Source organism: Myiozetetes cayanensis, unplaced genomic scaffold, assembly GCF_022539395.1.
Source record: "Myiozetetes cayanensis isolate MyiCay16 unplaced genomic scaffold, myiCay2020 scf12, whole genome shotgun sequence".
NCBI classification, from domain to species: Eukaryota; Metazoa; Chordata; class Aves; order Passeriformes; family Tyrannidae; genus Myiozetetes; species Myiozetetes cayanensis.
In genome coordinates, this window is record NW_026086826.1 from 12,526,348 (window position 1) to 12,548,672 (window position 22,325).

Genomic DNA, 22,325 nt, shown 5'->3' on the forward strand with positions numbered 1-22,325 from the left:
GAGGAGGCACCAGGGTGATCAGAGGGATGGAGCAGCTCTGCCTGTGAGGAAAGGCTGAGAGAATTGGGATTGTTCAGCCTGGGCAAGAGAAGCTTTGGGGTGACCTAATTGTGGCCATCCAGTACCTGAAGGGAGCCTGAAGAAAAGATGGAGAGAGACTGCTTCGAAGGGCCAGGAGGGACAGGACAAGGGGGAATGGCTTCCCACTGCCAGAGGGCAGGGTTAGATGGGATATTGGGAAGGAATTCTTCCCTGTGAGGGTGGGGAGGCCCTGGCACAGGTTGCCCAGAGAAGCTGTGGCTGCCCCATCCCTGCAAGTGTCCAAGGCCAGGTTGGACGGGGCTTGGAGCAACCTGGGATAGTGGAAGGTGTCCCTGTCCAGGGCAGGGGGTGGAAGGATCCCTCCCAACCCAAAGCACTCCATGATTCTATGAAATCCCTTATTTCTGAGTCAGTTTTCCTGGGTTACAAGCATTTGTGGTAATAGATGCCCTTGCTTTTGTTTTGCACACTGCTGTGAATTCTTCTCAGCTTTTTATGAAAATTAGAACAGATTGAGTTTGTTGAGGAGGAGTGATTTTCTTGGAGCTGCCATAAGCTCTGCAGACCAGTTTAGTTGTTCCTGTTCACAAGAAATGGGAAAAGGTCACTGAAAAAAAGCAACTTTTTCTTCACTAAATAAGTAGTAAAAAGGGGCTGTTTGGGAAATTCTTAGGTATGTATTTTTGGGAGGCTGTGTCCAAGGAGTTGGACAGAATTGGGTGTTTGAGAAGCTTTTCCATCCCTTCTTGTTGCCCAGAGCAGCTGTGGCTGCCCCATCCCTGGAAATATCCAAGGCCAGGCTGGATGGGGCTTGGAGCAACCTGGGATAGTGGAAAGTGTCTCTGCCCGTGGCAGGGGGTGGAACTGGATGAGCCTTAAGGGTCCTTCCAACCAAACCCTTTCATGATTCTATGTTAAGTAGGAACCCATATATTTTGTCTGGGAGAGCTAAACCTGAGATTATAATTTTTTTTGGTGTCTGTCACCCTAAGTATGTGCTTCACGCTGTGAAGTTTTGATGACCTTTAAGGAGAATCCAGTTGTTTGAATCCCAGCTCACAAATGATGTAATTCTCTGTATGATCAGATAATCTCCTTCATCCCAGCCCTGCCCTTAGCAAAGCCTCTCTAATCATTCACCATTCAGGTGTCTGGGTTTATCTCTGATCATCCTCAGGTTCTGCAGAACTGGCAGGGATCAGCATTTTGTTGGTAGGAAAAGTCCTGCCTCGAGAATGTGTGTCGTGGCCCTGGCAGTGAGGAAGAACCAGGTGTGGGACTGCAGGATGTGCTGTGTGATATGAATTTCGCTGGGATTTGTTTTGTTTTTCACTATCTCTCAATCTTTGTGTCTTGCCTTCTTGAGAAGTGGGAGGAAATGAATTTAGAGTCTGAAAGGAGCCAGATACACAGCTCTGCTTGCCAAAACCTTCTGTTAATCCAAAGAACCAGCACCACAGGAGCAGCAAAATGTAAACCTGGCCCTGCCTTGCCTGTGTTTCATGGGAGAGGAGGATCTTCAGGAGTGGGAGGGTCACTCAGCTCATGGTAACACCCTGTGGCTTTAAACCTGCCCATGCAGAAGCCCAAATGTGTGGGAAAACAGCGACATGGTGAAATGTGTCTCTCCCATTCCAAACCATACCAGAACTTGAACGTTAAGATGCCTTTTAGGAATTTCTTTAAATAGTGGATTTCACACTGGATGAGCTGGATAGCTGTTTTTTTAACCAGTGTGTAGGAAAAGCAGGCTCTATCCCATGCATCCCTGGTGTTTTTATCCTCACCCCTGTCTGCTGACCATTTTTCACCCCATTAATTCATACCTTGGCTGTCAGGCTTTATCACTTTGGAACTGCTGGAGTTTACCAGCAGTTTGGAAACACACAGTCATGGAACACAAAAACCTTGAGGTGGAAGAACTTGGTGTAAAAACAAACCTCATACCCTGCCTATATTCCAGCAAAATGGATTAGACTCAAGTGCAGCACTGAAGGAGTATTTTTCTTTGCAATTTAATAACAAATTCAAAGCTTTGCTGCTTCTCAGCGTTCCCTGTTACCCACATATTGCTAGTCACTGGGATACAGTTTATTTTGGGAGGATTTGGGTGGTGGAGAGCAACTCTGTTTGTCATAAAAGATTGCATGAATTACAAAATGTACAGGAGAAAAAAAACTCCGAGTAAGGCGCTCTGGAGTGTTTTTATTTGGTTTATTTTCCCCCTAAATATTCGTCCCAGGTGTCAGATCTTTTATGTAAAGGCACAAGAAAGAGTGAGTCAGATTTTAATAGTAACTTAGTCAAGGCTAAAGGAAGTGTTCAATTTTCTTGGTGGGCTCTTCAGAAGTGCAATCTACAGAACAAAACAAAAGATGGCTTGTAGAATTATTCATATTCTGGTTAAATTTGCTTTGGCAAATTGATAAATATTTATAAAGGGAAGGAAGTTGTGGTACAAGAGGACTCAGGCTTTCACAGAAGTTATCTGCAAGTCAGTCTGGTCCATCTCCCCATCTTTCATGTTCTGGTGTTGGTTCTAATCCTAAAGTTCAGCAAAATTTAGGAGACTTTCTTAGACTCCCATTCTTTCAGATTTGTTTTCCCAGAGAATGTGTGGATGTGGCACTTGAGGACATGGTTTAGTGGTGAACATGGTGGTGGATTGATGGTTGTACTCAATGGTCTTAAAAGTCTTTTCCAACCCTAACGAATCTGTGATCCTAAGAAGTTGTCCTGCATACTTATGTGTGTGTTGTTTCACTTCATTGTGTATTTACTGATTTATTGATGTTACTTTCTGAATGGACATCTGTTCAGGGGGCAGATACAAGGTGAGTTGGTTTGTGTTGGATTCCCAGTGTCTGCACAGTTAAACACTCAAACTCGTGCTTTATTAAGCACAAATCTGTACTTTATTAAACACAAATCAGTTGTCTGCTTCAATTCTGCTGTTGATGTAACTCTTTTTTTTTTCCTTTCTATGAATATTCTCTGCATATTACAGGGGAGTATGTATTTATTCATGCCATGTTGTCTGTGCATACATACCACTGTCATGGTCATCTTAACCTGCACAATATCTGGGACAGTATCATCCAATTCTTTTCATAGCAGGGCTTTTTAGTTTCTCCTAACTGTTGAAGATTGATAAAATCATTAAACTTATTCTAGAATTTTTTTCTGCTGATGTAACATGACTTTTATGCTGCTAATAGGACAGTGACTCTAGGAGGCAGAAGGCAAATGTTTCACAGTGAGAACAATCAGCCACTGGAATAATTTTCCTAGGGAAGCAATGAATTCCCAACACTGGACACTCTTAAGGTTCAGCTAGAGACAGTGCTGGGCCATCTTGTCTAGACGGTGCTTTTGCCAAGAGAGGTTGGACCAGGTGATCCTTGAGGTCCCTTCCAACTTGGCATTCTGTAATTCCATGCCTTTTCTCACTCCTGTGAGATCATCTCATAGTACTGTGGATCCAAACTATGGGAGGTTTGCAGAGACGTCACATTGCCATGCTCTGTGCTGCCACATGTCAGGGTTTTAACAGCCCTTCTACTGCTGCAAGATCTAAACCCACCCTGAGTGCTTAGAAAGTGTCCAAAGGAGGGCAATGGAGATGGGGAAGGGCCCTGAGGAGGAGCGGCTGAGGGCACTTGGTGTGTTCAGCTGGAGGAGACTGAGGGGAGACCTCACTGCAGTTCCAACTTCCTGGGGAGGGGAAGAAGAGGGGCAGGCACTGATCTCTGCTCTGTGGGGACCAGGGACAGGACCCCAGGGAATGACCTCAAGTTGTGTCAGGGCAGGGTTAGGTTGGATCTCAGAAAAGGTTCTTCCCCCAGAGGGTGGTTGGGCACTGAACAGGCTCCCCAGGGCAGTGGTCACAGCACCAAGGCTGCCAGAGCTCAAGGAGTGTTTGGATGATCTTCTGGGGCACCTGATGTGACTCTTGGGGATGGGCCTGTGCAGGGCTGAGGGTTGGACTGGATGATCCTTGTGGGCCCCTTCCAGCTCAGCAGATTCTGTGATTCAGTGAGATGTGTAGGGGCTGTAGTTGTAAGAAGAGGGCTCTATCAGGCCATAAGTCTGTTTTTCTCACTCTGGCTCTGGCGACAGGCAGGGATGGATGCTGGGGGGAGACAGCCCTGGGGGGAAGTGTTGCAGAGTCCTTGTTACCTGTCCTTTGCTCCCTGCTCATCCTTTTGTGGAGGGAAGCTGTTGAGTTGCTTTAGAAGATAAATCCCTCAGCTCTTTTCCCGTGAATCCTCCAGCTCTGTGTGCTGGCACAGCTGAAATGGCAGTGAGTTTTGTCTGGCATGGATCTGAGCACTGGGAATGCTTTGGCTGGGATATGTATGTGTTGGATGCGTGAACCCTAAGGAAATGAAAACAACTGGAGGTGCCTGTGCTGCAGCCAGAACTGCAGGAAGACTCAGCTACAGCAGTGTTAGAGCTTTGTGTTCGAGTTTCCTTTGAGTTTGTTTTGTTTCCTATGTTTTCCCCTCATTTTTTCCCCTCTGCTTTAAAGAGAATCAGGTTTGTTGTGGCACATGGAAGAGCAGATGAGCAGTTGGCTCGAGACTGCAGTGTCCTCAGACCTCTGTACTCAGGGACTGTGTCTGAGAATTAGAGTGGGCTTTTTCTTGAAGCTTTTTTTTTTTTTTAATTTGAAGAGGTAGAGGTGCAAAATAGATGGTGTTTAACCTGGACACAGGCAGAATTTGTACCCTTGGTGGCACAGGTGTGTTGTCCTGGAAGCCAAGCCAAGCTGCCACGTGTGAGTGTTCAGAGTCCTGAATTCCTTGTGGGGTGGGAAGGTTTTGTACAACCAGCAGTTGCTGTGTAAGATGCTTTCAGTACCTGCTGCCAGGGCTTTGAACCTCACAGGAAAAGCAGGTGGTGCAGGTTCCCTGCTTTCCAGGACCCTGGCTGCTGGCAGTGGCAGGGAAGAGGATTAGGTGCCTAATGCTGATGCCATGTCTGCTCCTCATGTGCTGATGGTGGCCGGGGTCTGGCAGCCCTGTTTTACAGGAGGTCTGAATTGCTGCTTGTTCTCCTGAACTTGCACTGCATGGAGAGGTGAAAGGAATACAGGAAAAGAGTTAAACCTCTGTCCAGGGAGGTTTTGGACTCCCCATGCCTGGAAGTGTTCAAGGCCAGGCTGGATGGATCTCTGAGTAACCTGGTCTGGTGGAAGGTGTCCCTGCCTATGGCAGGGGATGGGATGGAATGGAATGGGCTTTAAGGTCCCTCCCAGCCCAAACCATTCCATGATTCTACAAAACTCCTTGATTTCTCAGAGTGAACAGCATGTTAAAAACCTGACATCACCAAGCCTGAAGCTGTTGCACAGCTTTTTGTGGTGGCTTCAGCAATGATGCTTATGAACAGGGGCCCTTCATCCATTTTCAGCCTCAAATAAGAGATTTCCAAGAGGTTTTTCCCCTTCCAAAAGGGGGAGAACATATGCCAGCACGCAAAAAGTGGCACTCCAGATCTACCTGTTCTTTGGGGAAAAAAGGAAAACACCAAACCCTCAGTGTTCTCTCTATAAATCCTAAATGCTGCTTTTTTCCTGAGCACTAAACCACAGCAATAAAAAGAAGGGGCCTGGGAACACTCCAAGGGGGGTTATTCCCATGTGCTGCTTTCTCCTGCTGCTTCAGCTGCTCGGCTGAGTTTTATTCCCCTTCTCATTCCTGCTTTGTTCAAGGTGGCTGCAGTGTCACCTCTGCAGAAGGCTGTGATTTAGTGGCTGGAGTGTGTGTGGCAGTGTAATAATAAATAATGTTTGAGAGTTGTCATTGAATTTTAGAATCGCATTACAAATGCAAATTTCTTCTGTAAGAGCCACCTCGAGCTGTTCTTGGAGACCTTCTATGCTGTACCTCTGAAAAGGGCTCAATTAAAGACATTTTAAAGAAAAACCTGTTAGCTTTGATCCCGGATTACTGGGCTTGTCTCAAGGCTGGCTTAGATTGCAGAGCCTCGGGAATGCTGGTTGCTCTCAACATGATTTTGCTAAATATTGAATTGGCCTTTCACAATTACAGAGCTGCACTTGCAGAACATCTGCTGCCTGTGTTTTATGGAAAACCAGACAGGATGAGAGGAAACAGCCTCGACTTGCACCAGGGGAGGTTTAGATTAGATATTAAGGGAAGTTTTTTCATGGAATGGGTTGTAAAGCACTGGAACAGGATGCCCAGGGAAGCTGTGGAGTCACCATTGCTGGAAGTGTTCAAAAATGTGGATGTGGCACTTGAGGATGGGATTTAGTGATGAACATGGTGGTGCTGGGTTGAGGGTTGGGCTTGACGATCTTAAAGGTCTTTTCCAACCTTAACAATTCCGTGACTCTATGAAAATGGGCAGCAAGTTATAAATCAGCTGTGATGGTGGTGGTTAGTTTGTCATCAAAGCCAGTTTGTTATTCAGAAATATGTTTTTTCTTTCAGGTTGCCCATCTGAAGAAATTGGATTTAACAACAGGAGTTTTTTATAACGGGGTGCGCTTCAATCTCGATAATGAAGAAAAGCAGAAGTGTCATGACAGTAACTGCAGATGAGGTGAGTTTCTTCTGAAGACATGTTTTATTTTCCCCAGTACTTCATGAAAATGATAAAAAAAGCTGTTTTTGTCTTATTTCAGAAGTACGAGCTGATTTTGAGTGCTCTTTGATAATCCTGCAAGATTATTATTTAATAAGCAGAAAATAAGCATAGCATATTTTAAAATGAACAAACCAACCCACATGAGAGGTTTAGAGCAGTCTTACAGATACCACATACTCTGTCTTTGGTCAGTGTAGCGTGGGCAGCCAGCAGGGAATGTTGGTGTGACTTATGGAATATCTGTTCTGGATCCCACCTTTGCTCATATGCTGCACTTCTATACTTGTGAGTATACTGCAGTTGCTGAACACTTAATGTGATGATAAATGTGTTATTCCATCACTACACTTTCTAATCATCATGGTAATCCCCTATTAATTAAACTCCAGTTCCCATTCTCTGGAGAAATGCATCCCTTTGTAATGATGGCCTGATAACCACAGCCTTAATTGGCCTGTTTGTCACAGCTGGGGCTCTCAAAAATCAGGAAATCACGTGGAATGTAACGGAAAACACAGTGGAGGAATGGAAACGAAGAGTTAGAGTAACCTGTAGCACTCCTCCAGTAAATAAGTGTTTATTTTGCACCCTTAGAGCACATGTTGCATTGCTCATAGTCAGTTTGCCTGAGCATGAGGCTGAGTTTGCTCGGTCCTCGCTGACTTTAATGAAAACAAACATCTGAAATCTAATGGGAAGCTGGGAAACTCTTCTGGACACTTCTGAAATAATAACAAAGAACTAAATAGTCCCATAAGGGCAGGTTGAGTTAGATCCTCATACAGAAGGCAAGGCTTTTCTTTCTGGAATTCCTACGAGTGTTTTTGACCTGATTTTGTTCAGTGAAAGAACCTGTGAGGCAACTGAGGCCTTTGCAGTTCATAGAGCCATAGAATCATTTAGGTTGGAAAAGACTCCCAAGATCAAGTCCAACAAGCTGTTCCTGGAAAATTAAACCTCTCTCATTTTCTCTGTAGTCCCCCAGTGCTGGCTGGAAGAACACAGTTTGTAGGGAAAGTGAACAAAGGGATTTGGGGAGACAGTAATGTGGATTTGGAAAGGTCTGGGAAAGGTGGAAAGAGCAGGGTAGAGATCAAAACTCAGAAGGAGATAGAAAAAGAGGATAAAAGTGGCCATAAATATATAAATACATGTATATATATATATATATAGACACACCCACATATACACTGATTAAAATAACCCTCCAGCTTCTATTGATAGCTCATCACATGGAATACAGGAATAGCCTCGTTTATATTGGACAGATATATTTGAGGAGCTAAATTCTCTGGGTGAGACCAAAACTGACAACCCTCTTGCAGCTCTGTTCTGCTGTGGGAGAACTTCTGGCTGCATTTGAGGAGGCTGACAGCCAGCTCTGTGATCATGGGGATGCTTTCAAATAAAAACCTGCACAAACTAGAAGAGGAAAAACTGCTTCAGTTGATCAAAACCTTTTTTTGAGACTATTTCTACCAGCAATGTCAGACATAGGGCAGAGTTCTTTTCTCTGAAGGGGAAGTGTTTAATTACATCAGAATTAAATGTTGTATTTAGTTTAGACAAGTTCTACATGAATTTTCAAGTGCACTCCTAACTTGATAAAATAACGCAGCGCTCTCAGACTCTTCCAAGCCTTCAGAAGAACAATTGAAGAAAAATTGAATGTGTTTTATCTTCATGGAGGAAAACATTTGCTTGCAGAACTTCAGTGGCTTCTCTGTCTCTGCAGAACGCTCTGGATTACCTGGAGTGTGGGCTGAGTAAGTCCTACAGCACTTCCACCCACGCTCTGGGCATCGACCTGTGGAGAGGGAGAAGATGCTGCTCTGGTAATTTGCAGTTACCACCATTGTCCCAGAGACAGACAGAGAAGGCCAGGACACCTGACAGAGACATTGTCTGTAGACCAACAACTCTGCCTTTGTTGACACCTCCAAGTATTGCAATCACCACTTATCAAGACTGGTAAGTTATTTTTCCTTGTTGTAAATCTCATGTAATTGTGGGTTTATTGCCTTTTTCAAATTTTTTTTCTTTGCTTTGGAGTTGGCTTTTTTCCTTATTTTTTTTAGGATAGATAATTATCTGTGTTAATCAGTACTGTTGAACTCTATCAGTTGGTTTGTCATCCATGTAAGTTCCAAAGTATTGCCTTTTCTTTGGAATTCTACTTCTGTTAAAATCCCTCGTGAAACTTTTGTGTCATAAATTCTGGTCTCGACCAGAGTATTTGTGTTACTGATTTTCCACCCACACAAGAGTTCAGGATGGTGGTGGACTCTTCCACAACAGATTGAGGGAAAAGGCTTTAACTCTGGCTATTTCCTGTCCACGTGTTAGAAAAAAGGCTTGAAAAAACCCCTTTTGAATCTAATGTTAAGCTCAAGATAAGTCCCAAAGAAACCACCAGAGAGCTGATTAAAAGGGGCTTGCTAAGAGGTGAGTTCTTAAATAGGAACTGGTGTTAAGTGCCAAAAAAAAGGAAATTAATCTGGAGTCAGGAGAGGAGGTAAAGCCCTGAGTGTCCATGTGTTGGAATTGCAAGGATGGATTTAATGGCAAAATAGGATTGGCTGTCCTGCTTGTCATACAAATGTTGAAATGACATTAATGCAACCTTACAACCTGTACTTTCAACTTCAGGTTTCAAGTGAGCTTTAGATTCTAGTTTATAAATGCTCCACTCTCAGTTTTGTTTTCTGATTGCAAGACATGTTCACATCATTATTCCCAACTTGGAATCTGGTTTTAGCTTCTGTTAAGCTCAGCACTTTTCAGTTTGCGTTTGAACAATTACAGAGGACATCCCAAATTCATTTGTCCTTTAAAAAGAATGTTCCTATTGAAAATAGGATTTATAAACTCTGCACTTGAATAGCTGAGATACAGAAATCAGGGAGGAATTAGCAGGAGCTTTTGCTCAGGTTTTGTGCTTAATTGCTGTGATGAATTTAACATTGTCTAATTTTAGATGGATTGTGAATTCTGATGATAAAAGGGTTGGTTTACCTTTGGGAGCATTGTCCAAGTGTCCCCTTGTGTGTGGGTGCAGCAATTTGCAATCCTGACGGCGAGGCCATTGAGAGCCTGTTTACAAGGTGGGATTGGAAGAATAAGTTAATTCTGGTCTTTGAATACACTTTAGTCCCTGATTTAGGAGAAATGCAGAGAATTGCAATGGATTTATCATTAATTTCCTTGGAACACAAGGGGGCGTTGCTGCTCCTCTTTTTCGGTACAGCAGATTCGATGGGTGAGGATCTGTCCTTGAACTGCGAGTGCTCCAGTCCCAGAGAAACCCCTGATAACACATTCTCAGGTTCTTGGTATTTCTTCACTGTAAAAATCCCGCTTTACTGGAGGGAATGGGAGTTGCTGGTCAGTGTGTGATGCAGAGCTGTTCCACCAGGGCCTCACCTGGAATATTGGGGCAGTTTGGGCCACCACAGTATAAGGAAGATATGAAGCCACATATTCTGTGTTTGCATCCCCCTCACCACTCTGCCCAGTGAGATTGGCTGCTCTTACAACTGGGCAGGAAACTGGGCTGAACTTTCCCATTTTCTGTTTAAGTTCTAGTCATTGAGGGCTTTTCCCTAGCTTAGTACTGATCTCTACCCATACCAGGCAGTTCCTTCCCTACACAATTCCCAGTTATTTGGGGCCTGACCAGACTCTCAAGGAGCAGAGTCATAGAATCATAGAATTGTTAAGGTTGGAAAAGACCTTTAATATCATCAAGTCCAACTGTTAATCAGCACCATCACTAACCCACGTCCCCAAGTGCCACATCCACATGTTTTTTGACCCCTCCAGGGATGGTGACCCCACCACTGCCCTGGACAGCTGTGCCAGGACTGGACAACACTTTCCATGAAGAAATTTTCCCTAATAACCAACTTAAACCTCCCCTGGCACAGTTTGAGGCCATTGCCTCTCATCCTGCCCCTTGCTCCTGGGAGCAGAGCCTGACTCCCACCTGGCTCCACCCTCCTGTCAGGGAGTTGCAGAGAGTGAGAAGGTCCTTCCTCATGACTGAGATGTTTTTGGAGCAGGATCTGGTCCCCAAACTCTTTAGGTTTCTACACCATGGCTCAGTTCTGCATGAAGTACACCCCAGACACAGGTTAAATTTGTATAATCCCTGTATTTGTGGTTGCCTTGGAACAGCTTTGGAATGAGATGAGCATTAAGAGGACTCAGTGAGTGGGCAATAAAGGAAAATTTCAGTGTGGATAAATATAAAGTGATATCACTGAGCAGGAAATAATTGGAGCTGAAAACCAGTGTTGCCATGCAGGAGCAAGATCCTGCATGTGGGATAGAAGTCCAATAGATGTGCAGTTTGACAATCTGAATGGAGAAGGCTTATAAGCTTCTTTTGCCCAAATTTTGTGAATATTTTTATAAAACTTGTTAAAATGTTTTCCACCATCCTGCTCTATATTTTATAACTAAAGCTTTGTGATAAGAAATCCAGGCAAGAGTGAAGAGAGAGGGTGTGAAGAATATATTCGTAGCTACACTTAGAACATCCAAAATAGTTCTCTTCCCTACTTTTTTGATGCTTCCTAGCTCCTGGGATGGGTTTGAGAGCTGGAGGCTCATTTCCACTCTTTCCACACATTTTATTCAGGTGTGTGGAGATATTTTGACAGTTTTGCAGCAAGTTTCTCTGTTGAAACAGAAATAAGTTCTGTGATGTGTCCCAAAGCATAAGGAAATAAAGGCTTTAAGAGTTATGTGAAGAGCTGATATAGTTACTATTAAATAGTGGAGCTTTTCAAAGCTTAGAGATTCTGTTAAATATTTAGACCATGGTATTAAATGCTTTATTAAATACGTGTTTGTGTGACCGTGAATTTGCCATTTATCAGTGAGGGGGTCTGTGCCTTGTTTCTTCTGAAAGAATTTTATTGGGCAGGTTGGTGATCAGAATTTAAGAGGAAAACATTAAAGGATTAATTTTCTCCACACCCACCTCAAAAGCTTCCTGGAGTGGGTTTTTCAGGTGCACAAGTGGATTATGACGAGGGCTGAGTGTATTGAGTGGCAAATCTGCTCCTGTCTCTGCTCCTGCAGTTCTGCTCCTTGCTCTCCAGATGGTGGTCGTGGGCAGCAAATTAAATGCAACATCAGAAACTAAAGAAAACCAAAATTCACTGCAATTTTGGGCAACTGAAACCTTCAGCAAAAATGCTGAGTTCAGCCAGAGCCCGCTCGTAGTCCCTGGGAAGCTGTTGGTAATTAATTGAGGGATAGATAAGATGGGAATTAATTGAGGGATAGATAAGATGGGAATTAATTGAGGGGGAGATAAGGAAAGTTAGAATGATAAATTGGTGGAGATTTGCATGGAGAATTAAAAGGATGATAAAATTATTATTGCTGGTAAACCCGAGAGGAAGGTAATTTGCCCAAATATTCCTTTACATATTTGAAACCTGTAAATCCGGTGGGATTAAAGGAAATATTTGGGATAATAGGAAGCTTTAACAGGAATGGTAGGGTGAATGCCAGGAGTTCAGAAGGACATGATGCTTTGGAGAAGTATGGGGCTTTTTTTTTTAATGTTGTTTTGTTTTTTAGATGTTGTTTCAGACTCTGGGATAGCACCCTGTGAAATAGGTTGAAATCTTATTTCTTACATAATTGTAAATTCAACTAGAGAAGAACTGAAGGAATATCCTGAAAGCTTGGAATAGGAAAAAAAAAATAGATGAGCTGGCTTCCCATATGATGTGAAAAATAAAAACTAGGAGGAAAAAATATTTAATCCCACATTTTTGGTTTTTATACCAATGTTTAAAATTATTTAAAACACAGAATAGTTGAAGTTGGAAGGGACCTCTGGACATCACCTGCGTCAAAATGGTAATTATTTCCATAAATCCCATCAGTTTTCATGGTAATGAAGCAGGATCAATTATTCTGATTGAACACACTTCCTGGATTTCAAAAGCCTGCACCACATTTCTGTGGGGCATTTCCTTACCTTGGAAAAGGAGGTCAGCTCTGCTCATCAGAACATCTCATTTATTCTATGGGGAAAAAAGGTTTTAATTATGCTGTGCATAATTAAAATAATATACATTATGATGGGAAATGTATATGGGATCTTTGTTTTGAAAATCAGACTGCTGTGATTTGAACTACCAGTATAAAAGGTGTCTTTCAAGAGGTCTGGAAACAGCCCTAAAGGATTTTTCTTTCTCAGTGATTTTTTTTTTATGGTTTTAGTAGGTAAAAATATTACCTGGTCCTTTTAGGGATGGTGAAAATATTACTTGGTCCATTTAGGGATGGCTTACTCCTAGTGCTGGACACTGGATTTGGTGGGAGCTTGAGGTGCTGGGGATCCCTCGAGATAATCCCTGAAAAACTGAAAATACTCTGTTGGGAGGTTGTTCCTACGTTGTCTGCAGGTGGATCATAAAAGTTACACAAAGATGGTCACTGAGGCTTAAATCTGCTTGAGCTCACCAAGGTGGGAAAGGAAAATTCCTTGAGTTTGTTGTCATTGTTGCCAGTCATTTTAATACCTCCCAAAGATGTGGCAGAGGAAATGCCAATAGGTAATTTAGAGAAATATCTTTTCTAAAGTATTGCTATTTTCTCCCTTAATAACATGTTCCCACTAGAGAACATCCCATCCTTGCTGACTTTTTGGGATGCTGGTTCTTCCTGATGAGGATCAGTCAAAGAAATCCAACTAAACCGTGATGGTGCTGGCACCCCCAGGGAGCTGCTCCCCTGGCTCTGGTTTGGGGGGTCACTAGTGGACCCCCAACACCATCTGATATTATACAACAAATCCTGGAGATCTGTTTATTAACATAAATCCCAGGAATCCTTTCTATTGGGAAAAAATAGTGGGCAACCCAAGCATCCAGAGGTCGGTGCTCGCCCATTGTGTGATGGTCAGTACAAATGCCAGCCTGTCCAAAAAGGAGCTGCTGCAGAGAGAATCTGTGCATGTCTGACTTAGCCCTGGAGTTATTTTCTCAGCCAAAAATACCCAAATAAGTGTTTTGTCTGCCTATGTTTAGACATTGTCTGTTGCCATCAGTTTTTGAAGCTCTCGGATCTTCTCAGTTGGCACATTTTTTTTATTTTCCTGTTTTCTTGAAGGTCTAAATAAAATAACTATGATTTGTATGGGATGTAGTTGGTACAGAGGAATTTTAACAAGAAACATAATGCTGGATTAGTCACGGGTTTTGAATTAAAATTATCATTATTTGATAAGTGTCTTTTTGTACACAATTTATATTTTGTTGCTGCAATATTACCCTTTAATTCATTTGCACTTATTTTAGTCAAAATTATAACATCCCCTTTGGTGTGAATTGCAAGGTGAGCCCAGTAATTTTATTGAGGATAATTCTGAAGTTTAGTGCTGCAAGGTTTGCCTGGAGATGCGAGTCTTCAAAACAGAGGTAGCTGTAGGCACACAAAAAAGGCTTTTCATGATTAAATTATAATTATGTACCTCAATGCAGAATGCAACAAGACAGCTTGAAATGTATGTGGAATAGAAAGAAATGAATCACTGTTAATCAGCAAAAGACAAAGAAGCTTCTGAAATATTATGTTCAAACTTCATCCTCACAAGAATATAAAATAAATGAAGATTATGGAAATACAGTTGATGGAAAAGCTGAATCAGACAATAATTTGACATGATTTTCTTTTAAGCTTCTGACTAATGATAACTTCATTTGAAAGGCAAGATCTGACACAGTTTGTTGTGTTACCTGGAGAGCTCCAGCTGATCCATGACATTCCATGCCTGGAAGTGTTCAAGGCCAGGTTGGATGGGGCTTTGAGCAACCTGGGATAGTGGAAGGGTCCCTGCCCATGGCAGGGGGTGGAACTGAAAGAGCTTTAAAGTCCTTCCCAACCCAAACCAGTCCGTGATTAAATAAGTTTTTGTTCAGTATTTGGTCTCATTCCTCCAGAGTAACAAGTGACAGGACAAGAGGAAAAGGCCTCAGGTTGCACCAGGGGAGGTTTAAGTTGGATATTAGGGAAATTTTTTTATGGAAAGGGTTGTCCAGCCCTGACACAGGCTGCCCAGGGCAGGGGTGGAGTCCTCATCCCTGGAGGTGTTAAAACCATGTAGGTGTGGCACCTGAGGAGGTGAACATGGTGGTGGTACTGGTTGATGATTAGGCTTGGTGATCTTAAAGGTCTTTTCTGACCCTAACAATTCTGTGATTTCCCTGGAAAAATGCATCCAAATCCACTTAGATATAGAAATCACATTTCTATATACTTGTAACCAAACTACTGACTCAGTTTACCAGATTACTCATGGTCTGGATGCACCAGGCACTGGGGGGGTCAGGTGCCTTTAGACTTTCTCTTATGTATTTTCAGTAGCTACGTCGAGACCTTCTGGAATATTTTTAAACTTCCATTTTGTAGCAATTCCCTCCTGGGTCCTTTGAGCACAGACCCTGCTAACACTGAGAGTGTCACTGGGATGAATTAGGGGAACAATAACATGTTGTTGTCCTCTGCTGTTGGCCTTGGTCGCGTTCTCACCCTGACTGCTGCTCCATGGGCTCGTTACCCATTGCTGGACACTCTTTCCATGAAGAAAAACATGAGACTTCTTATAAACTTGGCCACAGCCACCTCCTCTCTGACCCCGTTTTTATTGGCACTGGCAGTGAGCTGCTTTCTAGGATTTTTGGCTGGGAATTTACTCCTTTAATTAAGCCGTAATGGACAAAGCTGTGTGGGAATCCCGACAATTGAGGAACTGCATTTTCTGTTCTTTCCCAGCACCAAAACCTGAGGCACCTGGTAAAGCTGGAGGTTCCAGCCCTGCTGTTGAACAGGAGATGGAGTGAGCTTTACCTGTCTGTGTCAGGGTTTTCCTTAGGGAAAAATAACTATAAAGAAATGCACCTTGTGAACATGATACTGTTTAATCTGAGAGAGATGATGAGGTGTAGTTGGTCTGAAACACAAAGAAATCCAAATAACTGGTGTGCAAACTGTTTTGTCAGTCAACTGCTGCAGAACTAAGAGGCTGGAAGAACAAGAGTAAAATGAAAACCTAAGTAGACTTAGATTAATGTGGAGTTCTCTGTTCTTGCTCAGCCACTGCAGGTGAGACCAATATCAGAGAAATATGGGGCTCATGAAAATGATTTAAATCTTCTTGTCGAAAGGAAGAGGAGGGCAGTCCAAGGCTAAGCATTCCTTTTTGTCCCCTTTCCACTGCCTGTGTGAGTGGGGGTGCTGCCAAACTACCCAAAATGCAGCTTCTCACGGGAGTGTGTGGCAGGATGCAAAAATGACCTGGCAAAGTGGGAGCTTGAATTGGTTCTGCAGGATTATTGGGCAGCAGTGAGAACATTGCTCTGTCAGAGCTCAAGGAGTGTTTGGATGATCCTCTGGGACACCTGGTGTGACTCTTGGGGATGGGCCTGTGCAGGGCTGAGGGTTGGACTCGTTGATCCTTGTGGGTCCCTTCCAGCTCAGCATATTTTGTGATTCTGTGATCTACTGAGCAAAGTCACAATCCTGGCTGTCAAGAGCAGGTGACTCATGGGAGATGAGGTGTTTAGTCACAGGCAAATTCATGGCAGAGGCAGGTGCACCTGCTGCTGATCACAGTCACAGAAGTGAGTAAAATGAATAAATAACACTGACAAATCAAACAACAGCCTGGAGAGAGCTGAGCCAGCCTGTCCAGACCAATATATTTTTAGAGATTCCTTCATACCACATCTCTGTAGGAACATAAAGCCTTTTCTCAGCAGGATGGGTGAAATTTTAGCACTTTTTTCCATTGGCTTCTCTTTTCTCAGGAGTCACCCTGGAGGTCTCTGCCTGTGAAGAATAAATTGGCTTATTGAATTAATTTGTAAAATATTAATCTATAGCTGGGAAATGAGAAAATAATCACAAGTAATACAGATTGGTCTGACATATGTGATTACTCACTATGGATAATATAGAAGGCATTTAAATGTTCTCTGAGAATAAATCAAGTACAATCAAAGTTGCTAAGCAAATTCCCATCTTACATCATGCCTCTTTGGCTTATATAATTTTATAATTTGTAAATATATAAATGATAGAAATATAAATTTAAATATATAAAATATAAAAAGCATAAGTGAGATATTTTATTTTCTCAGATATATCTACTAAGAGGTAACAGTATAAGAAAAAGTAGCATGGTAAGAATTTATACCCTCTTTTTTTTTTGCTTAAGTACTAAAAAGTGCAAGGAAGCCAGATCCATCTTTTCGTGTGTGTGGTGTGATTTACTATGGAAAAACTGTACCAAATTCAGTTTAGGACTAAGCAGCAGGTGAAAGGCACCAGGTTTACTGTTATTACAGACTCTTTCATGCGTGCTCTGAATGCAAATACTTTTCCTGTGACAGAGAACACCTTGTAGGGCTCTGCTCAAACAGTGCAGTGACCTGGTTGACGTAGATGACAAAGTCAGTGTGAACAGATGAGCATCCAACCACTCAAAGCTCTCAAGGTGTCTTTCCTAAAGATGGAATTCGTTTTTTGTGACTAATCTTGAAAGTATTCTGGAGTTTCTTGGTCTTGTTAGAGGTAGTGAATGCTTTAAAGAGCTAAAAACTTATGGAAACATATACAAAGGCTGCAAGTACTGGTTGTTAAACCAGAAATTAATATACAAACTGCTTATTGAATGAGGAATAGCCTGAGGAAGGGCAGCTGGATGCTATGGAATGGGAAGAGCTCAAAAGGTGGCTTTTATTTAGAGTGAGTCCTGTCCAACCTCTGCTGAGCTCATAGGGGTGGGTAAGGTCATAGAGTCACAGATTGGTTTGGGTTGGAAGGGACCTTAAAGCTCATCCCGTTCCACCCCCTGCCATGGGCAGGGACACCTTCCACTAGCCCAGTTGCTCTAAGCCCTGTCCAACTTGGCCTTGGACACTTTCAGGGATGGGGCAGCCACAGCTTCCCTAGGCAACAACATCAGCATCTCTTCACAGCTTCAGATCATGTTTCTTTGCTGTTCCATTTAAGCCCTGGGTTTGTACTGTGTGTTTTGGAAGGTTGATCTCCATGCTGTCTTGTGGCTTTCCTTTACTGCCTTGTAGAAGGATGTGGCTGATCAGAAGCATCTCCAATTACAATGGTGAATTCTTATTATTCAGGTTAAATTACTAATTTAATGCCTCATAGTTTGAGATGATGGTTTAAAATGCCAATCATAGGTCTATGTTGAAGTCAACAGCAGATTTGCTGCTACTCTGAGGGAGCTAAAAGTGAAAATGGGACTGGGATGGGGTAGGATTAACTAACACTGACTCTGCCCCTCATGGAATTAGTAGCACTCACTGGTGGGATGGACATGATGTGTCTCTTGGTTGTGATGGAAAGGAAATCAAGAAGGCAGGGAGTACATTTTGTATGGTTTTCTCCTGTGTCTGTCTCTTCAGCTTGTGGTCCTCACCCTTTTTTTCCCCTTTCCTCCACTTCTGTTGTGTCTAGAAAGCTATTCCATCACTGTGAAGATTTAAGTTCTCTGCCACAAACACATCCTTCTGTACAGGACTGCCTGTACAGCTGCTGTTTATTTTCTTGGAATCTCCTCCATGTTTTAGCAATGCTGCATCCAACTCTCCTTTTCTCATCACTTCCACCTTCTCAGCTCTTTCTTACCAGCCATTGCTCTGACTTAAAGCCTTGCCTGTCATTCCCTATCCTTACATTTTAATCCACAGTGACTTCTGTTTTCATATTAAAGCACCATTCCTTGGCATCTGTTTTCCTGGCTGCTTCCCTTTTTACAGCTTCCAGTTCACTGAGGTATTTTTTTGTCTTGCTCTAGACATTTCTGTGTTGTTTGATTCCCTGCTCCCCCCTCACATCTTTGCCTGTCTCCCATTCCCTGGGTTGCTCTTATTTATTCCCAGTGCTGGCTCATCTTGGCAATTACATCTTCTGCCTTAGGCATTGAACCAGAGATCACATCCATGTCGGTCCTGTGACATTTCCACTGCAAATTTATTCTCTCCTCTGCTGCTGTCTTTGTAACCGAGTTCTTTTCCAGTACAAATGACTATTCCCATGTTCTTGAATCTCTGTTCTACCTTCTGATTTCCTGTGCTTTGTCCAGTCACATTGGTTTAGTCCATGAGAAAATTGTCAATTCCTAGCTTTTTTCTCTCTTACTTGGTTTCCTTTTCCCCTTTTCCTCAAAATCATGTTCTTCTGCCCTTTCACAAAAGCAGACATTCCTCAACTCCTCTGTTCCCCTAAACTCAACACTTGCTTCAGTGACCCAGTTCCCATTCCTGGTGTCCTGCATGGCCACTCCTACTCTGACCAACCCTCGTATTCCCTAATGGAAATGTGCTTCAGGTGACCCACTGGAGAGGAGCAGTGATTTCACTGCCTCTTCTTTAGGATCATGTTCATGTCTCTTTGAGCTAATGGAGTTAATTGGCTTCTAGAATTTCTCTCCTGGGTGTCCATCACAGATCCTTTCCCAACCCATCTTCTGCCTGGCAGAAATCCATGTTAAGTAAGGACAGTGCTGTGAAATTCCAGCATGTTGCTGGCTTAATTGTGTTCTTTTTTTCACATCAAATAAGTTTAAATTATAGTCTAAAAGAAAAATATTGGCTTCTAAGAGACTGAATCCTTCCCTTGCACATCCTCAACTATAATTAAAGGTGTCCATCTCTCCCAAGTGACCTTTACAATCCTGTGCCTGACTTAAGCCAAACAAACACTGACATGGATGAGGGACCATCAAAGTCTTTCCAGGACTAACAGGCACAAAGGAACAGACCCTGTTTCTTCAGGGCCACTTGTCAGATGACAGTAAATTGCTTGAAAAATTAACAATATGCAGAGGGAATCTAGGTGTTATATTTTATAATAATTGTCAAATGTAATAATCTTAATTTTCAAATTGTTTGAAAGTTTGATGAAGATCTTTATTTTTGCTTTTCAAGAGGAAATACTGAAAGCCAGGATTCCTGAAAAGGAGACTCTGTACTTGATTAAAAATATGTTTCCCTTGGGTTTCCTTCCTTGGAAAAAGAAATAAAAGTAGCACCAGCAAATGGCTATCCCTTGAAATAATTTTCCTCATTAATTTACTGTCAGTTTAGTGTTATCTTTTTGGGATGCCTTGCTAATGTGGCTGGATGGAACAATTGCCTAAATAATAGAGGGGAGCTTCCTAAGTGCTTTTATCTAAATGTGCTTCTAGAAGAGTGTACTGTGAGGAACAATTGTCCAATTACTCTGCCACCAACTGAAAGTGCTGTGAAAAGTCAACGAAGAGCTTTTCCTTTCCTACTGAAGCATGTAGGACACTCAGAGTTCCCTCTTCCCTGGCATTCTAATTTCTCTTGGCATTACAACTTAAAACCAGGTAACTAATGGTGCTACTGTAAAGGAAAGGTATGGATTCTCGTTGCTTAGCAATTGCTCCCAACATGCTGAAGATCAGATTTGATGAGGAGTTGCACACTTGAAAAGGTTGTTTACCACCTCCATCAGTTATTTTAATGAAATATATTAAAACTTTCTGCAGTTCTAGACACTTCAGGGAGGTAAGAAGTGTGTGTGAAACCTCACCCAAGTTAACTTTTGGAAGTTTCCTTAGTTGTCCTTGTTCTTCCAAGCAGTCTCATTTTCCTGCCAGTGCTGGCAGGCACTTCCTTTCTATCATCTTTTCCCTCTCCTCAACTTTTCCTTTGTATTGCTGGTCCCTTTGGTGATGCGATGAAATTGTTACTCTTGAACTACTGATCTATTGCAGGCAATAATCTGTATTGATAAACAAATTATTGCATTACAGTGGGTTACTGGAGTGTTACAGAAGTTCAGGAAAGAGTGAGATGCCTGTTGACCATTTCATTTGTGTATCAGGGCAACGTCAGTAACCTTGTCCTTGCACCCCTGGGATCGATGCAGGCTTGGAGATGGACAGGTGAAGCAGCCCTGGAGAAGGACTTGGGATTGCTGGTCAGTGAGAGGCTATTTACAAGGGCCTGGAGGGACAGGACAAGGGGGAATGGATTCAAACTGCCAGAGGGCAGGGTCAGATGGGATATTGGGAAGGTATTCTTGGCTGTGAGAGTGGTGAGGTTCTGGCACAGGTTGCCCAGAGAAGCTGTGGCTGCCCTATCTCTGGGAGCGTCCAAGACCAGGTTGGATGTGGTTTGGAGCTACCAGGGCTAGTGGAAGGTGTCCCTGCCCATGGCAGGGGGTGGAACAGGCTGGGCTTTAAGGTCCTTTCCAACCCAAAGCCATCTGGGATTCTATGAATCTTTCCAGGGCTCTGGTACCCTCCACGCTCTGTCTGCCATTTCTGCTGTTGGTCAGCAAATACAGCAAAATTCACTTTTCAGAATTATTACCAGATTTTTTCAGATACCAAGCTTTCATGCCAGTTAACTCAAGGCTCTTGGGATGTTCTTGTTCTCACCTCTTCTTGGCTTATCCTGGAGTAAAGCCGCGTGCCTTGCCAGGATTCCAGTGCTACAAATCAGTGGAGACTTTACAGATGTTGGCTGCAGAGTCCTCTGTGTGTGTAACAACACAGATTGGCAACATAAAGGGTGGTGGTTGGAACACCAACCTGGAAGGTGTTTGAACCTTGAAGAAGAAATATCCTGTGTTCATGGTGAGCCTTCAAAGTGCTCTCAGATTAGAGAGGCACCTGAAGCAACGAGTGGCACTTTGTATTTCCATTCTTTATGCTTTCCCAAGGGAGTGGAGCTCTGCTTCCCCCACAGTCTCCTTTTCCCTTCTCATTAGCTTAGTCTTGCATTTCTTTGCCCGGGTTACCACAGGACCTTCTCCAGGCTGTGGGGCTGAGAGCTCATTGTTAATTTATGGATGTCCAAATGATGGGAAGCGCTCCCTTAATGGACACTGTTCTGCACCGTCTCTGAATTCAGGGAAGGACAGCACCCACTCAGTGTGAGCAGCATGCCCTTGTACAGCATCTTGTATTGCTTTCAAAAGGTGATTTCCCTTTCTTCTCTTGCCGTTTGAATAGCTTTAGGAAAAGGCATGGATTTACTGGTTCTCTAATATGAGATATAGTCTCACAAAACCCCTTCAATATCCCATTTGCTTCCTGGTGAGTTAGGAAGTTAATTTTTTTTTTTCTGTGTCAAATTCCAGATTGGAAGCATTTGTGTGGATTTTGTTTCTCATTCAGCAAAGCTCTCAAGCTTCCCTTTGTCTCTCACTGCCTGTCAGTGCAGTCGAGTAACAGTTCACAGTCTAACACATCATAATTCCTAAAGCATTAAATATTCCTGTTCTGCTACTGCCTGAACCTCTCAGTAATAAATCACACTGCATTTCCAGTGTCCTCAGGTTAGGCTCAGGCTCTTTGTTTGTTTCTTTCTTTCTTTTAGTTTTGAATAAATGTGAATGGTGAATATTGCAGGGCCCTCTATAGGCTCTGTTACAGGGAAGCTCTCTCTTACAAGCCTCTGAAGCTGAGGAAAGCATGCTGATGATTTTGTAAATTGTTTGAGGATATTTGGGTGAAAAACCACTGGAATGGACAGGGACTAGACTGGTAGGGATTTGTTGTGTAATTGATGCCTGTACTGTGCAATCAGATCTTGGGCCACGGGCCAGCTGGGTTTGCTCTTCCCTGTCTCCTCCTC

At 42.9% G+C, this 22,325-nt stretch overlaps 1 protein-coding gene across 2 annotated transcripts in view; it reads left to right on the plus strand.

Annotated features, from left to right (window-relative positions):
• The window catches only part of PDE4B (phosphodiesterase 4B), a 197,659-nt gene that overhangs the window by 18,069 nt on the left and 157,265 nt on the right, over positions 1–22,325 (plus strand). Inside the window, exons 2-3 of one of the 2 annotated variants that reach the window (XM_050307439.1) lie at positions 6,504–6,615; positions 8,396–8,631. In XM_050307439.1, the coding sequence (XP_050163396.1) occupies positions 6,574–6,615; positions 8,396–8,631 (278 nt within the window). In that variant the 5' untranslated portion in view covers positions 6,504–6,573. Of the gene's footprint in view, positions 1–6,503; positions 6,616–8,395; positions 8,632–22,325 lie in introns of those variants that run through there. The other variant, XM_050307441.1, reaches the window with a different exon arrangement.